Source organism: Oryzias melastigma, linkage group LG1 (genome assembly GCF_002922805.2).
Source record: "Oryzias melastigma strain HK-1 linkage group LG1, ASM292280v2, whole genome shotgun sequence".
In the NCBI taxonomy this organism is placed as follows: Eukaryota; Metazoa; Chordata; class Actinopteri; order Beloniformes; family Adrianichthyidae; genus Oryzias; species Oryzias melastigma.
In genome coordinates this window covers 19,424,651-19,436,374 of record NC_050512.1, presented here as the reverse complement: position 1 = coordinate 19,436,374, position 11,724 = coordinate 19,424,651, and the positions used below count along the sequence as shown (strand labels likewise).

The 11,724-nt window shown below is 37.6% G+C and overlaps 1 protein-coding gene across 1 annotated transcript in view; it reads right to left on the bottom strand.

Annotated features, from left to right (window-relative positions):
* Positions 1-3,159: 3,159 nt before the first annotated feature.
* The window catches only part of lonrf1l (LON peptidase N-terminal domain and ring finger 1, like), a 9,921-nt gene continuing 1,356 nt past the window's right edge, over positions 3,160-11,724 (bottom strand). Inside the window, exons 2-12 of the mRNA XM_024289922.2 lie at positions 10,471-10,586; positions 9,834-9,956; positions 7,781-7,969; positions 7,492-7,705; positions 7,294-7,399; positions 7,085-7,199; positions 6,888-7,009; positions 6,644-6,802; positions 6,380-6,542; positions 6,154-6,306; positions 3,160-4,818 (exon numbers count right to left, since the gene is read on the bottom strand). Coding sequence (XP_024145690.1) covers positions 4,660-4,818; positions 6,154-6,306; positions 6,380-6,542; positions 6,644-6,802; positions 6,888-7,009; positions 7,085-7,199; positions 7,294-7,399; positions 7,492-7,705; positions 7,781-7,969; positions 9,834-9,956; positions 10,471-10,586 — 1,619 coding nt within the window. The 3' untranslated portion in view covers positions 3,160-4,659. The remainder of the gene's footprint in view (positions 4,819-6,153; positions 6,307-6,379; positions 6,543-6,643; positions 6,803-6,887; positions 7,010-7,084; positions 7,200-7,293; positions 7,400-7,491; positions 7,706-7,780; positions 7,970-9,833; positions 9,957-10,470; positions 10,587-11,724) is intronic.

Genomic DNA, 11,724 nt, shown 5'->3' with positions numbered 1-11,724 from the left:
GGCTTTCAACCCAATTCACCTATAAATATTACAACAAGGCAGGACAAAGTGCATCAGTAAAGGATATATGATAAAAAAGAGCAAGAACTGCAGAAATGTTCTGCATATGTTTGTGATAAGCATATTGCATATCCAGTACTATCATGATGTTTCCATGAGGTTAATGTCTAATTCAAATTCCAATCTGCTGCTGCACAACTGCAAGGATTTCTCCTAGAGTACACACAATTTAAATTAATTCACAGTTGATGAAAATATGATTTATTTAAAAAATAAATGTTTTACAAGATTCTGGAATGGACTCTACATTTTCTCAACTAATTTTCCTTACATATAGGGCAAAGAAATTCTTTATATTTTCTGTCAATCTAATCTAATAGCTTTATCAACTGAAAATAATGCAAAATTTATTATAGAAGGAAGAAAATAATTACCAAATATTGAAAAAGAATAGTGGTTCAAGACACCTTCCCTGAGGTACTCCTCATTAGACGTTAAGAGGGAGCAATGACATTTAAAAAACAAAATTTAAAATGTATAATCTATAATGTGAGATCAAATGATTTAATTCTGATAATCAATTTATCGGCTATATTGAGTTGTCAGTCATGTGAAAAATGGCCACATGCCAGTAATAGTTGTACATCAACATTTTTTAATCTTCCTCAACTTTGCTAAAATTCTATTTCAGGGGGTGAAAATGTGAAGTTTGAGGAGGCAAAATTTGGGCAGATTTCTAATTAATGGTTAAATAAAAAGTCAGGGGTATTCAGATGCAAACGGCCTTTTCCATTATTTCTGTCAATAGATCTTGCCTTATTTCCATGTAAGTCCATTAGTTTGCTCATTTCAATGTGTCAAAATTTGGAAAAGCTGCAGAATTTTATTATAAAGACACTCATTAGTTGAGATGTTATCAAGCAGAATTTCAGTTTTTAGTTTAACTTTGTGGTTTTTTAATGTTATTTCTTCAATTTTTTCAACAAATAAAAGAGAAAAATAAATGTCATGGATGTAATATAGCTTTTCTCAAACGTGCTACACTTTTGTCATCATGGTGGTAAAACTATACTCGGACACGGTTATTCAATTATGAAAGCTACAGTGAAAACGGTCAGGCGTAAAGATTTAATCTGCCACGTGTGAGAAGAGTTCACAGCAAGAACTGCTCTGACTGGATTTGATATTTTGAACCGCCAGGTCTGTTTGCTTTTGGGATTACATCAAACACTTATCATTTGTACATACAAACCTAATGCATGAACAATCAGACCAGACCGACTCTGGCTCATTAAAATGTTCACTGTCCTGTCATGGTTATTATGCAAATGCTCTAACTAATGAGTAGAATCTCAAAAGGCAGCAGCTCTGCGTTTAACACATCTGCTACAGATTTGCTAAAGTGAGAAAAATAGTCTCAGAGAGAATTGGAGCTAAATCTTTTCACCATGTTGCCCTCACAGAACAAGTACGGTCAATTTGCCAGAAGAGTGCTTATTCTGCCCCGGAGCCCGTGTTCAGGAGAGTGTGAAGCATCTTTACTTAGATACAATCTTTGTTCTCAGAAAGGTAGTTATTTGATGTTGTAAATTAAAACCAATAAATCTCTACATCAATAAAAATTTCTGGAAAATCTGCTTCATAAAAATTATAATTTAAACCTTAAGAAATGTACATTTATTATTTTTTATTATTAAAGTGAGAGTACATGTGAAAGCTAAACCTTTCTACAGGTCATAAAGATGTTAATTATGGTCCTGCAAGGACCATATTGTTTTCTCATAAATGTCTGCATCTTTGAACAAAAACCAAACTTTGCACACACCTAGTCTCACACGATCTCAGTCAATGCTATATCAACACATATAAAAAAAACAATGTTTGTTTTCTTTCAATTTAATCTAATAGCTTTATAAGCCAAAAATATTTCTAAATTCATTATGGCATAAAGAAAATAATTTCCAAATATTGAAAAAGAAGAGACACTTTCCCTGAGGTACTCCACATCAGATGTTAAAAGGAAACAATGACATTTAAAAAACATTTCCCTTCAGTGGGATAAACGACTATTCCACCTGTTAAGGGGCTTGGAGGCCACGTTGGAACAAAATGTGAGATATTCACATTTTTCCACAATATGGGAAAACTTTTCTTTAAGAAATTTTCATGAAATTTCACACACGTCATCAGCTTTAGAAGTTTTGTAAACCTTTGACCTCAGAAAGTTGCTGCCATCTTAAATTAAAAAGAAAAAAACCCTTTAATACCAATCGCAAATGATAACTCCTCCTAAGGATTTTTATCTATCATCTCCTAGGCATCATTGTAATGCATTTAGGGAGAAAATATTGCAATTTTGAATAACGAGTATGCGGCGAGCTTGTAAAAGTGGCGTTGTCTTGTTAAGTGCACATCTTTTAATAGGAAAATTTAATTGATGCATCCTTGACTTAAGTTGAACGAAATAGCATAACATAGATGAGAAACCACTGTTGCTAAGGAAGTCCAAAAGTTTACTTTTGCTGATTCTTCTGAAATTCATGTCGATCTGTTCGGTTTCCCCGATCAACCGAAACATGAAATAGTTGCTATAAAGATAAACCCCCAAAAAAAGGCTTAATCTTGAAAAATGTAGCTCAGACCAGCCTGACGGAGACAGATGAGGGGAGGGGGCATGTAGCGGCTGCTTAGTAATAGAGGTTAGGTCAAAGTAGTTGGCGAGGGCGACAATGGCGTGTAGAGGCTGCTGGCGAGGGAGGGTAGTGCCTTCACGCCATCCAATGACCCTAAAGGCTTTTATTTCCCATGATGCTCACCCAGTAGCTTTCAGAAATCCAATTTTTCTGGGGCATTTTGACATCCACAAATGCAGTGAAACAATACAGCAAACAAACCTAAAATTACAACATTTAAAACCTGCTCTAATACCCTTTGGAGAATTTATAGGGGAATATTTGTAAATCTAGGGTACAAGCATTTCATTGGGACAATATTTATAGTCATCCCTGGCATTAAAAGTAAAATAAGAATTCCAACTAAAGAAGAACTCTTGAATTTTGTGATCTGTATTTATTACATTGATTCACTCAAATTGCATGATTATTTTACCTTTTTCAAATGAAGATGAATTCTACTTTCAATAGAAAAAAAGACTGAGTCTAATATTGAAAAAGTGCATTTATTTTGAAAATTGATAACTTAGAACATGTGAGCAAAAAAAAAAAAAGCATCATTTGTCCAAAACTTTTTATACAAATGGTTTACATTAAACAACTTCAAACTTAGGATGTATGTTTTGCTCAGATTTTAAACAATGTGAACAATATAATTCAAACTAAATAAAGACAGAAAAAGAAAAAAAAAAAACATTCATGCTATGGCCAAAAGAAGGAATGGAAACCAAGCCCAGAATCATCCTATTGATGCAAAAATGGTATAAGGCAAAATGCAGTCCTGCAACTGAAGCGATGCAGGCATCCTTCTCCTCCTCCAAGCAGATAAAGCAGCTTTTAATGAAAACAAATGCTCCCCCATGAAAAGTTCTTTTTCTGGTTCAGATTTGTCATAATATTGCAAAAACCCCTTAGTATTTCTGGAAAATAAAATGGTGTCAAAATTCATTTTTTATCATCCATTAATTCACAATTATCTAGCGGAAGGTTAAATTTAGCTTAAACGAGGGAGAATATGAGAACGGAATCAATGACTGTTGAAACTGTCATTTGAAAATCCGCAGAAGATTTTGGTTTCCAAAAGACAAAACTTTTTTGTTAGAAAAAAAAATGTTTTTAAACTGTGAGCTAAACAGAAAAAAGTGAGGAGAGCCCCAAAGAAATCACAGGAAGAACTTGGAAAAAGAAAAATATATATATATTTCAGGGATACTCTCAACAATAATACATGTGAAAAAAATGGGGGAAGAAATGAAAAATCTATAACTTTATTAACAAAAGAGGACATCTGCCACTCAGCACCGACAGCAATGGAAGTTGTGCGTGTTAAGCGAGAGGATAAACAAGAAAAAGGTGGATTTCCAAAGATAATACTTTCATTGACGGTTGATAAACCAGCCTCAGTTGCCCTGTAGTTTCATCCCCTTTTGCTAAATCTTCAATTGTCTGATTGAAAAGTATGTTTGAGTGCCTTCTTAAAGTGCTGTAAAACAGTGTGTCGTCTTGCTATCACTTTTTATCAACTTTCAGCATTCAGGATTCACTAAATTACTCTGCCCTCCTTTAAATAAACATGGATCTGGTGGGGAAATATTTTTCAACACACCTCATCTCCATGTATACCAATTAAAAAAACAGACACAAATGTGACCAGTATTAAATAATATTTTTGTACGAATGTCAGTCGTTTTCCTGTTTTCTTTTTTTATGCACACCAGTCAAGGAAGTTCTCCGTAAAAGTTGTAGAATAAATACAAAGATTTATTTCATTTCTTTGACTGTTTTTTTAAGACAAAATGATATAGTGGGTATCCCTGAGTTTGGCCAAATCCTCTTTATTGACCCACATCTCAAGGATATTGCAAATTTGAGTGACTGTTGAATTTTAACTGTTGTTAGCTGGTAACGGAGGCAAAACTTAAAGCTTAATTTTGGGAAAAGAAAAAAAAAAATGTCCAGAAAGAAGTGTGTTTGCTGCAGGGAAGCTCTAGTTGTTGGGGATGCTCTGCAGATATGTGAGGATGTGCTGGATTTTCACCAGACGGTCTTTGAGGCTGGTCATGGAGAGGACAGAGAGCTGGTACCGAGGGTCGATGGGCAGAACGGCCAGAAGCCACCAACAGCAAGCTGGACCGTTTGGAGTCGCCTGGAGAAAAAAAACATAACGACATTTGAACTCTCGAATCATCAAAAAGTCTGAGTTATTCTAACAAGTATATTTTGGGGGGTCATGGAAAATCTATTCATAAGAAATTTCTTCAAATATTTGTGGTTTTTTCCAACTGCAAATAATAAAGAAACATTATCTTTTTTATCACAGGTATGGAAGAACAAGTTGACTTTTACTGGACTTTAGAGTAACTAGGCAGCACCAAGTGTACCAGCAGTCAATAACTTTATAGCTCTTGCATAACTGCGTTTTAATTATATATGACTATCCTCCGTCATTTTACTGAGGTGCTTCTGCTTTTCTTTGATGCTCAAGAGCTGCGACGAATTCCACTTAAGCACCACAGCCGAGCTAATCTGCCGATGCAAAACGCAAATATAGAAACACAAATATAGTTATGCAGTGTGAAATTCAGATGCAGAGTTTACACCGCTCTGCTTCTGAGCTCAAACGTTTCCAATTTCATCAGTGATGATTTGGTCAGGCAGCCAGGCCTGCGAGGCTCTAAAGAGTTTCAGATCAATTGATTGGCTACACAGTGACTGGAGGGCTGGTTTGAGAATTACGCAGATGAAAATGAGAGCCAGTTACAAAATAGGATTTGAGGAGAAAGATGTTCTCTGTGTTTGAGATGTGTTTGTCTTCAGGGGAGGCAGCTTTACTACTAATCAAAGAGTTCTTGTCAACAATAGAAGTTCACAAGCACAAACATTCAGATCCCACTGAGTGTGCTTCCTTGTGCAGAAGTGGAAATTCTTTGCGTGGCAGCGTTGTGACGCAACAGAGCCAGCGGGATTAGACGTAAAGTACCCATTAAGCTCTTTAGCCTGCACTGTCAATACAGTCTGTATTGGCTGTCCTAAGAGCGGGGATGTAATCCCTCTGAGCGCCACAGACCGCGCTGGAGTCGGAGCTGGGCTCCAAACCACGGAAATCAGATATGAGAACCTCCAGAGCTGGTGATTCCACGTCAGAGTGGGTGTTCCCGACGGTCAATGTGCCATGAGAGCACTCGTTTCAAAACTAGCAATTAGGGCCTCTGTTACCACTCTCACAAATACAAGCTTTAAAGATCCAGGAGGATTACAGCTTTCTGCAGGTTCTCTTTCTCATTAGAATTATAGTTGTGGAAAAACTAAGCTAGAAATTGACTTTTTGGCTTCAAAAACACGAGCACATTTTCTTTCATCTTCAATGGGTCGTTTATTAGGGTGATGTGAGAAACCACACAGACTAGTGCAATCAGAGCCATGTATTGATTTATCCTGGAATTAAATGTGGAAGAAAAATTGTTCTTCTTCAAAAAGGTACCTGGATGTCTGCTTCTCGCTCTGGCATTGGTCCAAAGTGCTGCAGGATCTGGTTGTGGAAGCGGATCTTCAGGTTCTGGAACCAGACTTGGGCCTGTTCGTACACTGCATCGTGCAGCTCCTGCAGCTTTTCCAGTTCATTTGTGTCCTCCACCTGACAAGAAAGTGTCTGTTAACCCAACAGTCATTTTTTTTACTTTAAATGAGGACATTCTGCTGAACCTTACCCTGCTATCCTGCAAGTACTCAATGTCTGCTGTGCTGTAGCCATCCTTCATTCCTCGAGACAAAACCTGGAAGCGTTTTCCTCCTATTGTGTCGACCACAGAACGTCCATCGGGGAGGAAATGGACACTCCTGATGATCAGCATGCAGCCATAGTCTGCAAAACTGCAGGAATGGGGACAGAAGTTAGAAATAAAGTGCTAATGCTCTGGATCACTAAGATCTCCCCTTAAATCGTTGTAGAACTACTTTGACATCCCGCTTACCCTTTTTGGGAGTCACTGATGCACATCCCAAACTGCCGTGTGCCTGTGTCCATGCAGCGGCGAATCATTAGGCGATAACGAGGCTCGAAGACATGCAGAGGACAAGGCACGGTGGGGTAAGCCATGGTACACACAAAGATAGGCACATTCTTAGTCAGGCTGCAAAGAGACAAACACAGAGGTCAATTTGTCATCCGCCACCGGGACATGAACAGATGAAATCCAGAATCAGAAGACTTCTCACTCTGAAAGCTCTCTGGTTTCTTCTAGATGAGTTTTAGTCCTCTCTGCATAATCGTGGCTCAAGTGTTGTTTGATTAGCACCTCCAGGACTGTGGTTACCATGTACTTCCGGCACGCCAAGTACTGGAGATGAGCAAGAGCAGAGTTAGGTGTCTGCATTGTTGTGATGTTGAGGATGTTCTCAGAGTGCCGCCTCACCTCTTTTAGGCTCTCCTTACAGAGTGGACAGTGCGGTGTGTGGTCCAAGCAGCGCTCTAAGCAGTTTTTACAAAAGGTGTGGCCGCATGGAGTTGTAACAGGCTCATAGAACAATCTGTGCAAACACAATGAAACATGTTCCGAGTCACAAACCGTCTTCTCTTGACTTGTTTTTACTTTACTAGTGATGCAGAAGAAGATTCTCTTACCTCATGCAAAGAGAACACTCAAAGTCACTGGAGTCCAGCATACCCTCAGGAACACTTCTGCAGGTCTTTGCTTTGGAAATGTGCAGTTTGGAGCCTTTGGTGACACCTAAATTAGTAAAAAGAGGGAAAAAAGCTGTTAAACTATTGGTCATTTTTAATTATTGCAATAAAGTGGAAGGCTGCATAAAATAATCCCACCTTGCTTCTTGTGTTTGCTACTTCCACTGTCCACAAAGCAGGATTCCAGGTCGGACACGGACAGCTTCCTCTTCAGCAGACTTCCCTTGTCCTGGTCGCCCAGCTGAGGAGCAGAGCTGACCCTCTTCAGTCCCTCTTCGCCGCTGTTGCAGCCGTGCGTTCGCAGCGATTGTGTCCGGCTCAGGCCGGGCCGCTCCAGACTTTCCCAGCGCTTCTGGATAACGACAGAAGATGAGCTGCAATGAGTCGAGTCATAACCCCGGTTGTAGCGGCATTTATTGGAAGGTACCTCCTGGCTGTTCATTTGGTGTGCAGAAACAGCTCGGTTCTGCTGTTGGTGTGCTCTCTGAACCGGGCTCTGTGGTTGTGCTTCTGCCATGAGGGCTTTGCTGCGCAAATGAGGCAACGTGTTCTGAGTGGTTTCCCTCAGGCCGACTTTAATATTCTCATCAGCGGGGGAGAGAAGGTCACACAAGATCTGCAAATAAAAAAACAACAGTTTGTCCATCAGGCTGAACAAGCAAACTCTTCGCTTTCATCAAAACTGTTAGTGATGAAAGCATTAAGAGGAGTTAAGTAGATTTTTTTTTAAAGAAGTCACACAGATCAGACATGAAAACTAAAGACAAGCAGAGGAATCTTAACGTGATTTAAAAACCTCTGGAATTGATCAGCTGGATCTACTTGACCAGCGGAGAAGCTGAGAGGAACGAGAGCTGAACAAAGGTCTTATTTTATTAACTAGCTATGTCAAAAGGTTCAAGCTGCTGGTGAATATGATGAAGGTATATAGCATGTTTATATAGCATTTATTTTTTTTATCTTGCATATAGAAATAGGTCAGAATTTTTCCACGTCTGGTCTATGCAGTGACTGTGTTATTCTTTGCTATAAATAACGTGACACCAAAGAAGCTCTTTGAGTCGGTGTTTCCTAACTGCTGGAATGGCACTGATACGGAGTTGGCCTCGTGAGCAGTTTAAATGCATAACACAAAATACTCTCCAGTTATCTATCTGGGTCTTGGTTCATAAATAATCGATTTTGTCTTTTTTTTTTTGGACCACAGTAGAGGTTGCAAAAGATTTAAGGGAAATGCAGAGTCATTATTATATCATTTGTAATTCATATTTTGTAACTTTAGTCTTATATCAACTGACTCAAAATGTTCTCAACAGTATAACTCAGTCTGTCAAGGAGCCTTCAATATCTGGGTATTTTTTTTTAGAATTCTGTTTTGTATTTTATTTTTTGGAGAATAAATCACAGCAGCAAAAACTGCATAACAAGAAAAAAAACATCAAATATAAGTCACACTGGATTAAGGAGTCACACTTTTGGGATAAATATACTTAACAAAATGCAAGAATACACATTAACCGTGACTTATACTTCAAAAAATATGGTACAATAAATTATATTTTTATGTATGCAAAGGGTAAAGCAACACTTTGCCAAGAAAGGTGGTTGTTTCCTGGTGAGAAAATGTCTGAAATCGTCATTTTCCTCATAATTTTAATGGATTGTCTTCATTCATGCTCCGTCCCCCCCAAAAAAACAACAACAAAAAACAAACAAAAAAAACATGCAAGGCCGACTGTTATCTGACCCCTATACGATGAATAAGAACCCATCCTGAGTGAACTGTGATTGTCACCCTCTAGTGGCTATCATACCCCCTCCTACACACACTCCAAACCCTCAACACAACAGAGAAGTTGATATGAGTGAATGAATGAGGTTTTTGTCTGAATCTGTAGACGGTCCGACCAAACAGACGCAGACAAATTCATCACACGTTATGCCTCTGCCAGAAGAATAATCATGTTCCTCTAAAAATGCATGAGGAGAAAGTGTGTCACTTACATAACTACAATAGTGTCTGTGTTCTGTCTATTAAGTGGCACTAATGTCATTATGGGGAGTCACAAGACTTGACCCACTAACTTATGTAAGTCCATGACAAACGATCACAGAGAAGACACGCCGCAGTTTGGTCCATTTGGAGGTTCAGTCAAATGTTCTGGCATGTAGTTTTATAAAAAGAAATGTTCTCTTCTGGTCAACAGATACTGAACAGGGAACTTTTTTTTCAAAGTTTTAAAATCAGCTCTCACTTGAAAGGAAAGATATAAATCCACGATCAAACCTCAAAACCTTCAGATCAATAAGTCAGAAACACCTGATCAAATGACACAGTGATAAGTGACTGTAATGTGCCTAAATCTACTTATATGTAGCAATAGAATGAAGAACCAACCTTTAAATAACAACCAAATGCGTTACTTATACAAAGGCTAATTTTTCCAAGTAATTGGTAACTTTTTTTTAAATGATCAAACCTTTTCCACTTGTCTTTTAGCTCCCGGGAAGTCCTCATCAACAGACAGGCAGTGGAGGAAGACCTGCAGGGATTTGTCCACTTGCCCCATTTCATGCAGCACCATCGCCTTCCTAAACAACACCTGGAAGAACAGAAATGTTGTTGAGCTCCAAAGAATTATGCTTACACCTCACATTAACCCTCAAGCTCTGTCACATGGAGACTAAACAAGCACTTCCTTATGGTGTGGAGGTATTCCTTTACTACTCTCACTTCGGGTTTCAGCAAATATGAAAAAAATATGGAAATAAACAAATTAAAACCAACAAACAAGAAATACTCATGAACGTACTCTCTTGTTTGTGATCTAAAAATATAAACAGATTTGACCTTAATCTCTGAATTTTCCCCTTTAGTAAACAAAACCTTTGTTTAGCATGATACTCTTGGGTAATACAGTTACTCTAATGGAAACAATCCTAAATATAGAAGGAGATCGAAATTAAATAACTTTTTAAAGAAATTGTTGTTTGGAACTTTATTGACCCTCACCATCAATGACAAAAAAAGTCTTTCTAGTGTTCTAACCAATAAAATGTGTTTTCAACCTTGATTTAAAGGGTATATTACAATAATGGGTTATTGTTGTGACATACCTCAGCAGAACAGGTGGATCTGGAACAGAATTCTGCATCCTCTAAAGCCAGGCGGTACTGCTTCAGAGCCAGGTACGCTTCTGCTCTGGACAGTCGGGCCGCCATCATGTGTGGATCTGAGAGACAGAAAAAAAAAATCATGCAATGGTTATCTATATTGTATAAGGTTTTATTTACACACTGCAGAGGAGAGGTGAATCATTTACCATTTAGATACCATACCAACGTTAATGTGTGTCATAGACCAAAACAAGTATGTTTCAGGTTGCGCAAGGAAATTCCAGTTTCCTGTAACTGAAAATCTTTCCTTAAGGTCATGTATTACATAATTGCATTCCCCTAAATTTTGCAGATGCGTCAATACTGTTGGGAAAAAAACTGATTTACGAAGGAATTACATAAATTAAAACAGTTGACTATTTCTGTCCCAAATAAGTCCTGTATTTCTTTTTAAAATGGAAGCAGAACTTCAGCAGAAGCTAAGCCTAAAGAATAATCTTCCTTTTGGCATTTGCTGGTTAAAAAGCCTGTGTTTGAAAGACATAATATGGACATTTGATACTTTGAAAGAGTTAAAAGTTCCCCATTTGATTAATAAATAACTGATCAGAACATTTGGCAATGGATTTTATTCCAGTAACTGTCACAGAAGACTATTTTAAACCATACCAGGTGCTTTTAGGGGACCTATCACTACTCTGCCCCTTAAGGTCAACATGTTTTCTCTTGATGCCTCCCATTGAAATTGTTTTTCTATTTTTAAACCCAATGTATGCTTGCATATCAACTAAAAACAGCATATAGGTAAGCAAAAGCTGACTGTCGTTTCTATAACCAAAGACATCAAATTTATAATATTAATATATACGTTGACAAAAAATTTACTTTTGGTAGTAGTCCATATTAGCTTTTACTCCAAGTAGTACTTTAAATATTTTCTAATTGATCAGGAAACACTTGAGGTCATAAATTGATTACATAGTTTGAATCATATTTTGTACAAAGTCATAAACAAAAGCTTTTGTGGTAAAGTATGGTTAGCACTATAGTAGGTTGAATATATTACTATAATACTATATCTTCTGAAGGCCTAATTGTTATTTGAGACTTGCAATTGTTGATACAAATCCAATATTCTTACTGCTTAGGTAATGTCCCCTTTGTATGATCAATAAAGTTTTATTCAAATATCCAGATGAACCTGGAAGTGACAAGGAAACAATTTTCCTAACATTTACCTACATAGGACTTAAA